The 18,237-nt window shown below is 39.2% G+C and overlaps 1 protein-coding gene and 1 long non-coding RNA gene across 3 annotated transcripts; one reads left to right on the top strand and one right to left on the bottom strand.

Moving 5' to 3' along the window:
* Positions 1-3,945: 3,945 nt before the first annotated feature.
* On the bottom strand, positions 3,946-5,823 carry LOC136283871 (uncharacterized). The gene is made up of 2 exons (XR_010718974.1): positions 5,660-5,823; positions 3,946-4,105 (listed from the first exon to the last, which is right to left on the bottom strand). It is a non-coding gene; the product is annotated as an uncharacterized lncRNA (long non-coding RNA).
* A 24-nt stretch (positions 5,824-5,847) lies between these two features.
* On the top strand, positions 5,848-17,065 carry LOC131771200 (uncharacterized). Of its 2 annotated transcripts, XM_066173382.1 has the most exons (10): positions 5,848-5,984; positions 9,664-11,267; positions 11,870-11,907; positions 12,032-13,518; positions 13,800-14,049; positions 14,347-14,413; positions 14,735-14,782; positions 14,905-15,006; positions 15,361-15,426; positions 15,512-17,065. In XM_066173382.1, the coding sequence occupies exons 2-10, from the start codon at positions 9,812-9,814 to the stop codon at positions 15,823-15,825; spliced, it is 3,828 nt and encodes a 1,275-aa protein (XP_066029479.1). In that variant the 5' UTR covers positions 5,848-5,984; positions 9,664-9,811; the 3' UTR covers positions 15,826-17,065. The 2 variants fall into 2 exon arrangements, with proteins under 2 accessions (XP_066029479.1, XP_066029480.1); XM_066173383.1 differs by lacking the exon at positions 14,735-14,782 and having other exon boundaries at positions 5,849-5,984.
* The last annotated feature ends 1,172 nt before the right edge of the window (positions 17,066-18,237 follow it).

Raw genomic sequence — 18,237 nt, 5'->3', positions numbered from 1 at the left:
GCTTCGTTTCCTTTAACGATTATAAACGATTAGGAATTTTTCAATAACGATCTTCAAAGTGCTAGAATTCTTGCAAGAGCTCGCTAAATCGAAGCCGGAAATGTTGACGGAAAGTTGCTTTCGGATGCCGCGGCCAATGTTAAGGTGAGGCAATTCCCGCGTCGGAGACAGCAAGATCTAAGCTAGGCCGACCGCTTGGCACGCATAGGAAGCTCAATTATAAGATCAGGGCTCGTGAAATACCGCCATACTTAATGCAACGTCCAGCAAAGTGAAAAGAAATTTTGCGCAATATTTTGTTGATTCTGCAGAGCTCTGTAGCTGGCAGATGAGACGACTTTCTTTAGCTGGTTAATCGATTTGTAATAGCAAAATTTTATATTTAGACCCACCATGAGAACCTTGCTGATGTCTGCGATCTGTTTTTGCTATTAGCGTAGGTGTGGCACGGAATGATTCTTAAAAATATTTTCTTCGGAGAACAGAGTTAAGCTGGAAGCATAAGAAGTTTTGGAAAGCGACTGTTTACGACTAAGGGGAGGGGGAGGGGAACTCGTTTTGTGCCGTTTTGTCTGTAAACGGCCGGGAAAAGATGTCCGTTATTGTGATCTTAGAGTATGAGTATTGTGTTTTATTTATCAAGTTAAAATGAATACAAGAGAAAGGGAAATAACCGAGATATTTTTTCGCCGGATAGACTTAACCAACTCTTCACCCCGGTACCAAACTCTTAACCTCATCTTCATTTCCCTACTCAAAACTAGAGGAGAGTAAGCATGAAAACGGGAATGGATCTGAGGGGTCAGTTCTAAAGTGGGTGTGTAAAATAATAACTTTTGGTCTAACATAGGGTCAGCTTTGGAGGACCAGGCGGCATGCCCCTTCCGAAATTCCCCTCCCCTCGAGATAACATTCCCGTTCTGTGAGCTACTTCCATGATAACGCTTTCGGGTTATACCTCAAAGTGCCGGGATATGGTTGAGTCACGTTATAATATGACGGGCTGCTCTATAGCATTTGGAAACTGGATGATCAATTTACATACGAATTCAGCCGTCTCGTCAAAATTGAAGACCTCTCGTTCGCGAATCGGCGCTTTATGTGACTGTAACCCTGTTCGCGTGTCAAACTCCAGTAATAAGTTTGTGAGGTACACATCAGCAAGAAGGTGCGGGGGAGGGGATGGTGGGAAAAAACAATGGAAATTTTGAGATGCCTTTCTCATGACATAATTACCACATTGACGTCTGTGCAATAATATTCCTGCCATTGCAACGGCGACCTCTCTCCATTCCCCCTCGACCAAGTCAGCCGTCGTAGACAAGCCCTGTCGTTTGGATCTTAAACTCGCTATTGACTGTTACGCGGTGAACACAATTAGATGTAAACGTTTAGCACTCTTGATTATTTTCCACGGGACTTTATTCAATAAAATGGGTAAGTTTTTAAAGAAACTGTGGTGCTACGTCAGTTAAGAGGGTGAGCTGGGAGTATTAAAAAATAATTTTGTTTTATCAACTGAGTTGATAATTTAGATTAGTCAGGTAAAGAGTTCCCAAAGCTAACGTTTCGATCGTTAGACCGTCAGTCGTCGGTTCGTTCTGAAAAGGGGCTAATACTTGCAGAGTCTAGTTAGAGAGTCTTCACGACGGCCAATTTTCGTCATCATCTCAGTTGATAAAACCAAACGGATTGTATTGGAGTTGCCCTCCTCCTCCCCACACCCAAGGGGGACTTCTAAATTGAATGAGAGAACTCCTAAAATCAGATTATGTGTTTGTTAAGGAAAGTCAGGCAAGTACATTTAACGCGATCCGATCACCCCTGATGAAGGCACTACACAGGAGTGTCGAAACGTTGGGGCTATAAATTATAAATTATAAATTCTCGGTTACATTCATTAAATCTTTAAACCGGAGTAGCTAGCATCAAACCATGTCTGATTGTCTACCTGTTTGCCTTGTGAACTTTAACATATCTTACATTTAATGTATTTACTGAAGTGAACACCGTAGTGCTTATTAAACTGTTTGGGCCGGTTATTAACACGATTTTACACAAGCACTGGGCCTTTCATATTCTCTATAAGAGGGTTGTCTTCATGAAATAAATGGCTTTCGGCTGCTAACTTTTGGCCCTCTTGACACTGTTTGCAAAAAGAAGATGTTCAGATAAAAGATTCAGCTATTCAGAAGATAGTTTAGACGCGGTTTTATCAAACAATGACTAATATTTGATTAAAAAAGCGATCCTTCAGCAGCATTACCGATGTGGCGTCTTTATAAGGAAGGCAAAATCAGATTTTTCTTTCACTGACAATAATCACGGTAAATCACTCGCAGATATTTGTATAGAAACAAAGACTAGTTGAACGTTCCAGGAGTCTTGCTTTTTTTGCCAGTTGAAATTTTCAAAGATGGTGTAGATTATCATGTTGTTGCGCACTAGTTACTTAATTTTCTCATAACCATCGAATAAAAGACAGCATTATTTTGACTTGGTGTTTACTTCAAGTCGAAGGCGCTGCGCTATTGAGATTTTCTTACAGGATGAACTAATTCATCTTACATGACATAGTTGATTTGCGGTGTTTTTCCGCTGATCTTAAGCGCGCGGTCTCGAATCACGGACCACTTCCCATCCTGGACGGAGCTGAATAACGTCTGGGCAAGCGCTTGGCTTTGGCGCGGAAAAGTCCGCAGAAAACAGATTTTGAGTGGCTTGCATGTTTGATTTTCATTCTGTTACTTTTAAGTGTTGTTTCTCTTGTCGCTTTTCTTTTAAAGGACAACCTCCAAAATATTTTGAAAATGTAATTTTCTCCTTAAAAACACTGGAGAGAGGAAAATTACAACTACAACTAAATGCCTTGGTTTCAAATACCAGCCCCGTTTGTCTCTGCAAATTTCGATGAATTTTAAACCTTGTGCGCTTGGGTCCGCGTTATTGACCGCATAAATTTGACGTAGCATAATTTTATTTAGCTCTGCCCTTCCCGTGAGCCTCCCCGTGATCGGTGGCGTGATCACCTTCTGCATAAGTTAGCATGTATTTCCGTATCACGTGACCTAATGACGATGAAGGTTTAGGTCAGCAGATTCCATCCACCAAAACCACCTCGGTCGAGAGGGACTGAGATGGAATATTTAATGACTTGCAAAACATAACCGAAGATTCTCGGAAATCCGCAAGTGATGTAGCCCAACATCCGAAGCTGTAAATCCCATGATTCTTGAGGAACAAACAGAAACAGCATAGCGAGAATTTTAAGTCGCGAACCATTGATGGTAGACATGCAGATAATTTAGGATACGTAAATTCTGTTGATGAGGCGCGTAAACTTATTGCGGAATTTGAAACAGGATTGACGACGAAGTTTTCTTTCTTTAAAGCTGTCAAAGGTTTCGGAAACATATATATATATATATATATATATATATTGATATAGCTCTTTAGCATTACAAAGCTTTGCTATCGCTATTGTGCATTCTCACTAGTTTATCTAGTTCGAGTCCTCTAGCATGGCTTGGATGATACCACAGTTGTGGAATCATTTGGGTTAATTTAATGCTTACACCTCCTACACAAAATACTGGGGAAGATGTATGAGATATTTAAGGAGCAAAAATTCGTTTTTTAGTGGTGTGCCTTTTTTTATCCTCAACCTTTGTGTTTCTGTCAACTATGGCTTGCTAATTCGAAAGGTCAAATACATGAATGGGCAATTCTGCATTTTTTGCTTTCTATCAAGCAATCATATGTTTGCTCCTTATCACGCTATGACACTTCCGTTTTGTCACATTCCAAAAAATAACTTGAGAAATACATTACTCATCTTACACTGTTATATTTACCTATTACAGAAGGCCGGAAACAAAGATTTTGTTTTCAAGAAAATAAGATCTCTTGTCCAAGACACAAGGAAGTTTGACTGCAAAGCACAGATAAAAATGCAAGAAATTTTATTTTTTTCAGAGAACAAGGTAGTTCTACTCATGTATAAACAGAACAAATGTGATTTAATAAATCAGATATGCAGCATGACTCCTTTTCTTCCATCCCCACTCAAAACAAGCAAACACACCTATATAGGTTCCAGTCTGGTCTGCAAATGAAAAGGAGGAAGGTGATCACTGCAAAATTAAGCATTAGGGTTCTTATTCATAACATATTGATTATTGTATAATGATATCTAGAAATTAAGGTTGCAAGTAGCAGCCAGCTGAGTTATAGTTTGAGTTTTATCAAGTCCATTACTTTGTTAAATTTAGAGTAACCTTGTCTTGAGAAAGGAAAATTGAGGAGCTGTAATATACTTATCATCAATTAGGGACCACAAAGAAAAATTTATTTATAGAGACCTTTGAAGGAGAGGGGTAAGACTTGTGACAAGCTGGCAGACATATAGATAAACTTTACTGCTAAATGGGTTACAATACAAAGTGCTCAGTATTTGGATCAGCTATGGCTCAACTTAAACTTTGCTTTAGCTTCAAGTTTAATCCTTCGTGGTTTCCTTTCTCTGTGTTTATTTTTCAAGTTATGTACACAGAAGAACACAAAAATGACAAGGAATGCTTTTGAATATTAAGAGGCTGGAATAAGCAAGAAACCAAAACTGAATTTTAAACAGTACAAAGTTAATTTGATCTTCCAATGTTATTCAATTTTAACCATTAATAGAATTTGCTATTTAAATTTATCCCCTCCATTTTTCTGGATATTGTGAGCAAAAACAAACAATTATCACACAAAGCATGGTATACAATGGTTTGATTCACCAATGTGGCAAAGGCCTTTCACTGTCTATCCATAAAAAGGGAAATAGTTTGTAAAATGTAAGACATTCTGCATCTTGAGTGTATACTTATTCATCCATGTGAAATTAAAGGTTACTTGAAATAAATGTGAAAGATTTATAGGATTTTCAGACCCCTGATAACAATTACTAATGTGCTGATTTGTTGTACTTAAAGGTTATGACTTTAGCGGAAATAGTGGAAGAAATTTCTGAACCTGGAATTTTGTTGCAAATGTCTGTTTAAATCAGTTTAAGGCAGTTAAAAACTCTCCTGTTTCAAGATTACATGATTACCACACCAGAACCTTTTGTATTCTATATTGCGCACCATGTTATGATTATGGTTTCAATAATAAAAGGTGCCGACTCAAGAACTATGCAAAATATCTCTACATACAAAGAAATAGATTGTGGTTATGTTATCCAAATAGCAGGTCACATCAGTCTTCTGTAAGGAAATAGCAGAAATTGCTATGGTGGTTTTGGTGGATGGAGAGAAACATCCACCAAAACCACTTTATTCTATGTGTTAAGAGTTATGATAATCATTATGAACGTTTGGTCGGTCAGCAATTGTGCACCATAAAAAATAATTACCCCCGGTAGCCAGAGCACTAACTGCTAATTAGTATAATTAATTGTATAAATCTTTTGTCTCCCTGAACATCTAACAGTGGCTATAGATAAAATTTAAAAATATATTGTTGATGGTTTTGGTCAAAGTTTTGGTGGATGTTCCCTAATGACATCCACCAAAACTACGTAACATCTGGGCACCTTTTAAATACGTGAAATATCTGCATAAAATTGCGTAAAATGTTTTATAATACTACAATCGAACAATAAATTAATACTTACCATTTCTTGAGTAAAAAGTTTTGACGCAATTTCCCAAACAAATGATACACTTAGGTCATCGGGATAAGTCGGCATGTTGTCGTAGCTTCGTAATTTTCATTTAGTATAACAAGTCATGAGTTGTCCATCATTCCATCTCAGTCCCTCTCGACCAAGGTGGTTTTGGTGGATGGAATCTAATGCTAAACCTCCTGGTCTTTCTGTTAGCAGCCATTAATGTTGTTGAGTTGTGTTTATGCACGGTGTCCTTACGTTGATCGTAACATCCTCATTCTGATTCCTGCTAACGAACCATTTACATCTTCGATCGGCCACTGATAGCTGGGTAAGTACACCATACTACCTCTGCTAATGATCAGTAACGATAACTTAGCCGCCAATCGCTCTGACGAAGGGCTAACGCTCGAAACGTCAGCTTTTTTACCCTTTACGGTGGCTAATTTACGTTTTCAACCCAGTTGTTAACACTAAATTACCAGCCAAATATTTCAGTCACGGTGAGTCAACGGAGATTGGTTACCTTATTTGATCGCTGCAGACTGCTGTCATGAGTTGTACTCTTGTTTAAGTCACTTGGAATCCAAATCAAAACGAATCGGCTTCTAAACAAGCCCTTTTGACAGTTTTGCAAAAACTTTGCTGCTTAGGTGATATTTTCTGTTTCACTCCCATGAGTGACCAAGACAGAATTTCTTCTTGCAATATCAATACAATATCAAGCAGGCAAGTAATGAGAATAAAGAAAAATATCAATTAAGGGATTATAGGTTGATCCAAAACCAAATTCTCCAAACTAACATTTTGAGAACTGTATGACAGTCAGTAAGGAGAATTGCTTCTGAGATCATGGGAGTGAAAGGGTTAAGATTGTTGAGAGCACAGTTTGGATGAGCAAGGGTTAAACTTTGTTTTTTAAAATAACAGCCCCCTAGTATCCAAATTTATCTCTCTTTTCATGCATACCATTTGTAACAGATGGTAATTTATAACAGTTGCACTTTTGTCTATCTTTTTGGATTGGTTTGCTTGTGTTGCTTGGCTGGTTCAAAGGAAGCATTGAAGGAGTGGATTTTCAATAGCATTTTATAGCTGGTGTCCTAGTGGTTACTCATAGGATGTGTGCCAATGCAGATGTCTAAAATCTGGATAACACCAAATATTTTCAGGTTTTTTTTTTCTTATTCAAACCATTTTTTTCCACTAAAGGAAGGACCTGGGTTTATTAGATACTACACAATGAAGTTTCTTAAGGAGATGCTTATCCATATGGCTGGTTGATATTTTATATTTTTTTAATTGACCTCTGATTTCACTTTGCACATTATCATGAAATTGGATAGAGTATGTTGATTTTGTTCCTTATTTTTGTCTGAAATATCGAGTAATTGCATATCAAAAAATTCTATCTGGCACTGAGGAATGACTTCTGCATCTAAAGAGATAAATACAATGAAATATACTCACCTCTGTAAATTCTCTGTGAGTGACATATAATGAAAGGAAGAGACATTGTAGTTACCCATAAGAAACTGTTCAATATGACTAAGCTTACCTGGTTTTTTTCAAATCAGGATAATTTAGCCCACTATACACAGATAATTTCCTTTCTTAATTTTTTCATCAATTCTACATATATATATGTTTACATGCAGGGGCTACTGTTATTTCTCCTTGGGATTCTGGCCTCTGGGTCAGAAACCTTTCAGGGGCATTAAGGAATGATTTTCCAACTATGGCAGCCTACCTCTGCCTTCTAGGAATGCAATCTAATGCCCCTAGGAATGCAATCTAATGCCCCTAGGAATGCAATCTAATGCCCCTAGGAATGCAATCTAATGCCCCTAGGAATGCAATCTAATGCCCCTAGGAATGCAATCTAATGCCCCTAGGAATTAGGGGGTTTGTTTGAAAGTTATCTATGTGGGTGATAAATTTACCCCTTTCTTTTAGGTATATTTAAGATGAAGACCATTCAAGGCATTCTGTGAAATTGTTTAAATTCCTGGAATCTGTTTTTGATCTTCGTAGTCCCCCTTACTTACTTGGAAGTAATTTTTATCTCTCCTGTTCTGGAAGCATGCTGTTATGGGGCTTGCTTGCTTGCAGCCCACTCCTCGGTATTGCAATGAGAGTGGGGAAGCTTGTAGGTTTCCGTGTCACGGCAACGCAAGTGTGTGCAAGGTCCTTAAGTGTTCTAGCTGGGAAATGAACCCCCCCAAAGACCTATGGCACACTGGCTTTGCTTGCTGGCTCGAATCTCGAAGGCCTCGTAACACTTGTGCTGATGTCACTCTTTACGGTGGCCAATTTATGTTATCAACTCAGTTGATAACACTGAAATACCCTGTTATGCTCTCCCACTGACATAGCACCAAAGTTTTTGTAGAAAATTACCTACTTTATTCATCAGCACCATTAAGAGATTGCAGGCAGGCTCGCAGGCATTAGCCCAAAACAAAAGACAAACTTAAGGTTAGGACCGTTGAGTTTGGCCGTTTTATTGCTCTGTCTTCAGTCAATATTTTTGCTCTGTTGCGCAGTGGAACATGGCATGTTTTACCCATTCCATTTCCTTAATACGGTAAAATTGCATAATTTTGAACAAATTGTCGTAATACATACATTTTGTCCAGTTTGTTGCGTGAAGTTTTACGTCAATCAATTGTCTTCACTTATGAAGCCGTGATCATTGTAATCATCTCTACAATTGACAAACAATACTAATCCAAGAAGATGTTATGTGGTGAATGACACAGGCGTACTCGGAGTAAAAGAACTACAAGTGCTCCCAATAGGAGTGGAACATACGATCTTCCGATGAGTACTTTGAATGCTCTACCACTGAGCTATAGGAGACTCGTGGCAGGCTTGGCCATTAAACTAGGTCCATGGTGACAAGCTTCCGAACTACTAATCGAAAGGTTGTCGGGTCGACCCCTGTTGACATCTCTCGGAATTATTATTTTTTCCGAGTATGCCTGTGCCATTCACTAAATAACATCATCTTTAATTTTAAACACTAGGCTTAAATAATAAAATTCACCATCTTAATACAAATCAATTTTAATGTTTTGAAATGGGAAAGTTCTTCTGTCAGTACGATTATATTTGTGAAAAAAATTGAAAGGAAATTCTCGTTGTTTAATCTTTTCATAATTATTTTAGCATTTTTAAGAGATCTCTCTATATGATAGATTTGTAGAATATACAGAGTAAGTGTTATATGTAAGATCTGACTATGAATTGGACTGCATTGTGTTATTGCGGCATACAAGAAATCGTGAACACCGGAAACATTTCTCTAATATTTTTGTGTCAAGGAAAATAAGCCAATCGCGTGAAAAATCGTGACTGTCCGTTGTGTAAACGCTAATCAGGTTGTTCTTTTGCAGTTTTCTGAGGTGTCTGTTGGTATAACCGAGACTTATTACCACCCTTCGTTGCGAGATTGATGGTTAACTATCTTCACGGCCAGTATTGAGAGAATTTGCGAGTTCAGTGCTAGTAAGCTTAAAAAAAGACGAGCAGAATTCGAATGTAAACCCATCTCCATCATGTAATCTTTTGCATCTAAAACTTCCGTTAGCTTTTTTGCATTTCTCAAATGACACAAAGCCTTCGTTGTCTCCTCTCGAAAGTTGTGGAATTTGTAACTCCTCAGGTAACTGGCCTAGGAGGTAGTTCCTAACAATTGTCTCAGATTAGAATTTCTTCTGTAATATTGTTTCTTTTTCAGTCAAAACCATTCACTATTTGTATTCTATTCTCATCTTTTAATTCAGAGAAAACTCTTGTAATTTCGTCTTTCTGTGTAAAGAAAGTGAACGAACCTTTTGCTTAGTGATTAATTCACAACACGGTTTTCTCATCCTGGGCACCAACGTTTTCTATATTCAACCTAACATTTAAATCTAAACTCACTTGTGATATCTTCAAGCCTTTATAACTCTTTTTTTTAGATTATCATGTCGTTAACGATTGTAATGAAACAAGTTTGTTGTCAGTTACATAGATAAATACCATTTGTGGAACCATTGATAACCTCCAGCCGGTGAAGAACCATCATGGAAACCATACTGAGTTAACCACAGCAAGGAAACGTCTTTCAGGATTGTGCGCTGGAGATTCCTTTGAGGAAGGGTGGACCTGAACATGGCTGACCCAGCAACCTCTTACGGTATCCTGGGAACCGAATCTGGGTTCCATGGTAATCTTCAGCAAGCGAAGGACAATCGTGTTCGTGAGTTGGATTTTCGTTTGAAGAATTTAGGACCTGAGCATGTTGACGTGGCAAAGGCCTACGGTGACTTGGGGGACGTATTTTTTGCCTGTGGTGAATTTCAGAAAGCAAAGGACTATTATGGTTGTGCGCTGCATATTCGTTTGGAGAAATTAGGACCTGAGAATGTTGACGTGGCAGTTTCTTACAATCGCATGGGGAACGTATTTCTTTTCCTTGGTGAATTTCAGCAAGCAAAGGACTATCTTGGTCTTGCGCTGGATATTGTTTTGAAGAATTTAGGACCTGAGAATGTTGAAGTGGCTTATTCTTATGGTGGCTTGGGGGGCGTATGTTTTTCCCTTGGTGAATTACAACGAGCAAAGGACTATTATGGTCGTGCGCTAAATATTTCTTTGAAGAATTTTGGACCTGATCACGATTTCGTGGCTCTTTTTTACCATGGCTTGGGGGACATATTTCTTGCCAACGGTGAATTTCAGGAAGCAAAGGACTATCATGGTCGTGCGCTGGATATTCGTTTGAAGAATTTAGGACCTGAGCACCATTTCGTGGCTCTTTCTTACCGTGGCTTGGGGGACGCATTTCTTGCCTGCGGTGATTTTCAGGAAGCAAAGGACTGTTATGATCGTGCGCTAAATATTTTTTTGAAGAATTTTGGACCTGAGCACGATCTCGTGGCTCTTTCTTACAGTAACTTGGGGACCGTATGTAGTTCCGTTGGTGATCTTGTGCGAGCAAAGGATAACTTTGAGCGTGCGCGTACCATTCTTGCGAGGAGGTCGGGACCTGAAAATTTGATTGTGGTAAAGTGTTACATAAACCTGGCCAATATCTGTGATGTCATTGGTATCCCTAAGCAGGCAAAAGATTGGAATGAACGAGTGCAAACCATTCTTCGCAAAAATAATAGGACTGAAAGAGCTGATGTCCCTTCTTTGAGCAAGTTTCAAACTGTGCACTCAGTCCCGCCTTATATTTTGGCCAGAGGATCCATCGCGAAGGCCGCTTATCAGAGAGCTCTTGAAACGGGAAAGACATTCGATAAGCGGGCTCAAATCTTCATGATTGGCCAAGACCGGGTTGGCAAAACTAGTGTCCTACGTTCTCTGAAAGGTGAACTTTTCCGACAAGATGAATCGAGCACAGAAGGGGTGCAAATAGACATGCCTCTGAAACATGTTGGTGAAAAACCATGGAAGAATTCCAAAGAGGAACAAGAAAAAAGTACCTTCCATTACAAATGTGCTCTAAATATTAGTAACCAGTTATTAACTGAACCACTAAACAGCGAAGTTACGAAGCAAACAGAGACTGGTGAGACACAGAGGACAGAGGAGATGATCAGTGAAATAGGATCAAACGTGGGTATGTAACTCATTACAAAATGTTGATTTGGTTTCTGTGTTGTTGAAAAACTTTACGCTAGCAAATCACAGAGGTTGCACGTTACATTACCTTTTACAAGGTGCTACTAAGACCGAAAGGGGACGTGATAGAAGATAGGTTGTCGTTGGAGTTTTAAAATTCAACACCTCGCACACAAGTAACGACGATATGGGTTTTTACGTCGTTATTTAACCCGTTTTCTCGGCAGGTCTGCAACACATCTTTGTTGACGGCTTATTGAGTGATACCAACAACAGCTTGACACGAGTTTCACTCCTGAAGATATGCTTCTAGAACAGTCTATGATCACATCATGTTATTTGTAAATCAGTATGCATGGCTAAGCTCACGACTTCATCGTAGCAAGGAAAACAGCAGACCCTTACGGAATTTTTTCGAGTATTCTACAACTTTACTCGGCACGCATTATTATTATCTTACGTTTTTAAACCTGAAAAACAAGCCGTCAAAGTAAAGCAAAAGACAAAAAGGGAAAAAAAAAAACGGCAAGGACAACCATAGCACAACAGCGAAATATCATTGGGTTAAATGGAGTTAATCAAAGCTAATTTTTTTTTCAGAATTCTTCGATGAAGTTGAACTGAAGAGCTCACCAAAGGTTTTTAATACATTTTATTATTCATTTATATTTAAACGTGATATTTAAGCTTTTTATGAATGGCCAACTTCCATTCCAACTTTGCTAATTGAATTGACTTGTGTGTGTTTTCGGTTCTATTCAGGAAAAGCAAGATCATGATATAGAAACCAGGACTCGGGTGAACTCAGATATAATTTCTCCGATAACACAAGGAGACAACGGGCATCATGAGAAGCGAAACAGTGACATGCCTGATGAAGTGGCGCGACTTACAACTGAAAACCTCTCGAGGATAGAGTCAGTGAAGGATGACGGCATTTGGCCAGTTTGCATGGATTTTGGTGGTCAAGCCATTTACCGTGCTATTCATCCTATTCTCGCTTCGCGTGAAGCAGTTTATCTGCTAGTGGTTGATCCTACCAAAGATCTTTCTGCCCCAGCCCAATGTTTGGTGAAAGAGCCTGGTTACGACGAAGTTAAGATTCCGTCTCCTGATAAGAATGACACAAACCTAGATCACATTATGAGGTGGATGGACATGGTGAATTCCTTCAAACACGAAAATAACGGCGACGTATTACCACCTGTCATTTTGGTTGGAACACGCGCCGACCTTGTAAAAGGAGACCCCGAAAGCGTGACTACGAGTGTAAAGGACATTATTTGTGACACAGTAAGAGAGTTCAGTGAACACATAATCGGAAAAACATTTGCAGTGAACAACACTCTTGCTGGTAAGGAACTAGAGGAAGAAGATCCCCAAATTGTTGCCTTACGGAAAGAGATTCTGAAGGTTGCAGATACTTTGCCACATACAAAAGATGTGGCTCCTTTAAAGTGGCTTCAAGTGGAAAATGAAGTCCGTAATCTAGCAAGCGCGGGGACAAATTATGTCACAAGGCAAGACTTCCGAAAGAATATCTGTGACGAAATTTGCAAATTTGAGGTCGAAGATGACTATGAAGTACTTTTACACTTTTTGCACGATCGTGGTTCAGTGGTTTATCATGGTAGGGCTGACGATCCTGGTAGTCTGGTTTTTTTGAATCCAAAGTGGTTGATTGATGTTTTGTGTCAGATAATAACGGTTGAAAAACAGAAAGAAGAGAAAACTGTCATTTCAAATCTCCGCAAAGATCTTGGCAAGTACGGCATTCTTGATGCTAAACTGCTTGATTACTCTTGCACAAAACTGGGCGTTGGCGACATCAAGGAGTCTTTACTTTTCCTCATGAAGAAGTTCAACCTTCTTTGTGAATATACGGGAAAAGATGGCGGTTCCGTGTATCTTGTTCCGTGCATGCTGACCTCCACACCTGACGATGTAGTTATGCCGGACGTTTCTGCTAACCCAGGCCCTGCGCCCGTTTATGTCACATTCACCACTCAGTACGTCCCTGGTGGTCTCTTTTCAAGAATGGTTGTCCTTTTCTTCGAATCTGTACAAAGACGAATCGCGTGTAATCAGGCAAAGCTGTGGGCTAACTTAGCTCGTTTCTATTTGGGAGATCACACTGCAGTTGATTTTGTTTGCTACAAGCGTGTGATCAAAGTACACGTATGGAATTTCACCGATCCAAGTATGGACCCTGTCAAGACCGAGCCAAAAGTTTGCTCAAAGGTCTTAAGGTAGGTGCACGCGAATTATCAGTTCGTGTAATCGGAAGTGGTTTTTGATGCGATGTGAATTGATCCGACAAGTTTGGTTTGCTCATAACATCGTTAACTCTTTGATAGTGTAATGGATGTCATAGTCAAGATGTTGTTTTAAAGGAGGCTACGGTTTACTTCATTTCTCTCAGGTGAACATTGTGTACATTATGAACTTTCCGGATATTAACGTATGCACGTGAAAGATTTGTAAGAAAAGATATCAACCTCTTTGACAAAAGTCTCTCCCTCTCTTTTAGCTTTTTGAAGACAAGTTTGGAGAGGCTGCACGAGGAGTGTCATTGGCTGCAAACAGTATCATGGGATCTCTGCGCTAGATGCAATTTGTGTCCACGCGAGTTTGTCCATGGAACCGGAAATTGTTATTGGCATGCAGAAGTAGAATGTTGCCACGATGATTGTGCGCATTATGTTTCCTTGACAAAGAAGCCTTTCGTTTGCACGCGTACACAGGGTCCAACGTTTTGTCCGCCCAAGACTTGGAGTCAGGTAAAGCCAATTCAAGTTCCTTGCGATCAGGTTTTCGTTGTATTTAACCTGCGAAGGGGATACGAATCAGGTTTGGTCAGAACTTGATATGACACTGAGTGGTCTAAAGACTGGAAAATGATATCATTCAAAACGTCGAAGGAATACGTTCCTTTTGTCTCCTATTTGACGTTCCAGTTGATCTCAGGACTCTCATGACTTTGCCCGAAAGCATTTTTGTCCCTATAGTTTCCGAATTTCCCCTTTGTATGATTATTTGGAGAATACTAACACTATGAGTAATTTATTTGACTTCAGGTCTTGGACGATGCCAATGGTAAAAACCACAGTGGCCAGTCTTTACAAAGCTTTCCTCAGACTAAGGGTAACTAATTATAACTAATTTTACTTGAAACGTGCGCAAAGTTTGATAAAACTTTTTCTTGGTTGTCCTACGTTTGTCACAAAAACTCAACATTTTCTGACCAAGAAGAAAAATTTATGTTTTCATTGCCCTTGTCGTCATTAGGACAAGCCAACGAAGTAATTTGATACCTTATGGCCGACAATGTTAAATTGAACACAACGAAACAAGCTCATTTTCCCGAAAAATAAAATAATATCTGGACTAAAAAATGAAATTATAGCCTTGAGTGTTTTTCAAAACTCGCTAACTCCGTGGGCCACATATGTTTGCCTTTACCAGGCTCTCAATCAGTGGGGAGGAGTGAAAGAGCTGGCGAGCGAAAAACAGGTTGCGTGACCCTTACTCTTTTTGGGTGCCTGCTTTTTTTTCCCTCGTTGCCGTTAACCGAGAGACTTGCTAAGTAATGTTGAAGAATGAAACAGAATTGATGGTTTCTCTGTATTCCTCAGCGGTCTCTTCTTTGGTGCAATGCAGTTCTGTTCATTTCGGAAAGCGAGTACTACCGTACCAGACTGCGCAATCAATGGTTCCTGCTATGATTGCTCGCACAGGTAACAAATGTCACTTTTTAAGGTCGCGATCTTACAGGTTACACAATGTAATATTCAAATGTCGAGAACATCGTAATTGGTTCAGGCACTTCAGAGACTGAGTTTAAGCCGAAGATCTCCGAATCAGTGCCTCCCCTCGAGTACCCCTGCTATCAGGTCAAATTTATTTAAATGTCCAACCTCGAATGAACACCCCCCTAATATTTTAAGAAGCCCCTCCCTTCCCACCCCCCCCCCTTTTTACTTAAAGAGTTCTTTTGTCTCCATAGCTTTTATTTCTTTCCATTGTTTTCTCGTTTAACCAAGATTCAACGCGGCCAAGTTTGAATCCAGTCATACACTTTTTATTTGCAGATTTCAATAGACCAGAGACAGACCAAGGAGGGGAGACGTTCATTCCCGAGGAAGTGTCTCTCGCAGGTATGTTAAATATACTCTTATCAAATTCTGGTTTTTTCATTCTTCTGCTGCGCTCTTTTTATGACATTTCTTTCAATACTCGTAGGAAAAAAATTGAAAGAAGGCACTCTATGTAGTGATGATCACCAGGGACTGTCGAACTCCATCTCAAAAGGCTGGAGGAAGCTTGGACGCCTGCTGGGTATTCGCGAGGAAGACCTTGATGACATCGATGAAAGAGGACGTGATTTTTGTGAGAAGGCCTATCAAATGTTACGGTTGTGGAAGGAAAAAAACGCTTCGAATGCTACGTATCGTTTTCTGTGCCAGGCATTGTGCCACGAGTATTTAAATCGAAGAGACTTAGCTGAGAACTTTTGCTTTTGCAAAGAATACTATCCTCGGTATGGGAATAACTGATAATGAGGAAATGGACTTCTTTTTAACTAGCGGAAGTTATGTTTATCACTTAGTGTCTGTAATAAAGGACTTTTGTTGACTTTTCCATAGTAAGCTGAAATATACACTCGTTTTAATTGCTTTTTACTTTTGATCCATTGGAGGATTGATGACGAAAAGATGACGTCATCATTATGTTATTATGGTATTTTATTATTGTATGATGTATATATATTCCATGTTGCCGTGGGTCTGTACAGTAACAGATCAAAGAAGACGTCAATATGTGGTAAGAACATCAGCGACAAACTCAGCTATCACATTATGACGTCATCTGTCATCTGTGACTGAACTGACGTCATCATTATGTTATTATGGTATTTTATCATTGTATGATGTATATATATTCCATGTTGCCGTGGGTCTGTACAGTAACAGATCAAAGAAGACGTCAATATGTGGTAAGAACATCAGCGACAAACTCAGCTATCACATTATGACGTCATCTGTCATCTGTGACTGAACCGACGCCCGGGGAGTGATAATAATTGATAACGAGAAATTAGAATAATTTTAAAAAATCCATTCACGAAAAAAGAGACTAGAGTCCAAACTCCGTAGAAAATATGTGTTAAACTTGTTAAATGAACCACAACATTTGGCTAAAATAGAAACTTCTTAAATTTCCAAGCAAAGGGGAACAAATTTACGCGATCACAAACCACTAAAACTCTGCGTAAACAAACTAAAAGTTCGCGAAAAATGTCCACGTCTGTTTTCCAATATCAAGGTTAGAGTTCTTTGTCGTGATTGGCTAATTTGTGAAATCACGCGCTCAGCGCGTGAATACAAAAAGAATACCAAGGGGAACGAGGAAGAGAAAATTGTTACTTGAAATTTAACAAAGGAAGAGATTTTCTTCAATTTTACAGATATTTTTCCATCTATTTTCAGCCCAAAACTTTTCAGTATCATTTGCCCAACTTAATTTTTGAGCTTAGAATGTGGCAATGAAAGGAGTAACATTTAAAAATAGATTTTGTCTAGAAAAAAAAAAACCATGAAAAACTTCACTGACAAATTTAAGTAGTGTAAACATTTATAACGCAATATCAATATTCGTTAAAGAGTTTCGAACCATATGGAAACAACTCAATTTTGCATTGTAATAAAATTTGTTAGGTAGCGACAATTATTGGTTTAACGCAAATACATGTAGTGTTGAAAGGTATCGGGTATAATGTGCGTTGATTAGTGTTGAAGCGCATAGAAAACTACAGTTTTTCAATAAAATTCATTACATTTACAGCAGTAAATGATGTGATTAATTTTGCCTTCACTACACAACCGAACACACTCAAAGGTTGAGGCATGGGCGCGTTGGTCAGCTAGGCCCAAGATATATTTTAATTGTGACAATGAGTTTACAACAAAGTGGATAAGAGATACATCAAGTAACGTCCTACATGCGCCAAAGCCGGACACGTAAACCCCAAAAACCTCTTGTTAGGAAAATAGGGACCGTGTACCCCCGACCAACTGCAGTGGCGCCACCTTTGGGGTTTTAAGGTTGATCTATAAACAATGAAGAGAATGAAGAAAACAAATCATATCAGGCTAATTACACAATAAAAATAAACCTTATGGGAAAGTGCTAGTGGCAAGGCTGACCGTAGAATGCCACAAGTTTCTCAACGGTCTCTTCTTACAAACATACTACCCATGAGCCTTCGCGTACTACGCTCGCACCCAGTTCTCTGTTCCGTGTCGGCAAAATATTAATTTGTGTCAATACCGATTATCACAAATTACATTAAGTAGCTTTTATCGGAAATTTTATAGTGAGCCACTATCTTACAGCATAGGAAAAAGGACAGCAAGTTCGGAAGCAATAACGACCGAGCACAATACTTTTAACGAAAAAACAAAACAAAACAAAACAAAAAAAAAAAACGATAAATGAAACGGGTTGGACGGTACTACGCAGTCGCTTGATTTTCCACACTTTTCGTTGTCTTCGTCACATTTCTGTATGAACGCGGCTTTTTATGCTACTTTCACAAAATTATGTCATTTCTCTGCAACATTAGGAGTACCTTTCTCTTTAGCCTTTAGCTTCGCCCAGAGACCCAGACATGATGGTCCCCAGTGTCGATAACAGTACCGCTGGTCAGTTGATGGTGTATCATTTACTCTGTGCCTGTGGGTTTTTTATTCGTACATGTTAGCTTCATTTATCAGAGGTAAAAGAAAAGCAACGGATTGACATAGATAAATTTTGTGCGCGCGTATAAACGTGCTCTGCAGATGAATGCGGTGGACGGTTTTTACACCACGAGTGGTATTTTCTGAGGCGGCTTGTAAAAAAGATAGTCATACGCGGTTCAAGCCGAAGTAAGACCTCACACTGGTGTCAACAAATCTGCTATAATG

The sequence above is a fragment of the Pocillopora verrucosa genome, chromosome 10 (assembly GCF_036669915.1).
Source record: "Pocillopora verrucosa isolate sample1 chromosome 10, ASM3666991v2, whole genome shotgun sequence".
Lineage (NCBI taxonomy): Eukaryota > Metazoa > Cnidaria > Anthozoa > Scleractinia > Pocilloporidae > Pocillopora > Pocillopora verrucosa.
This window is presented reverse-complemented; position numbering and strand designations above follow the sequence as displayed.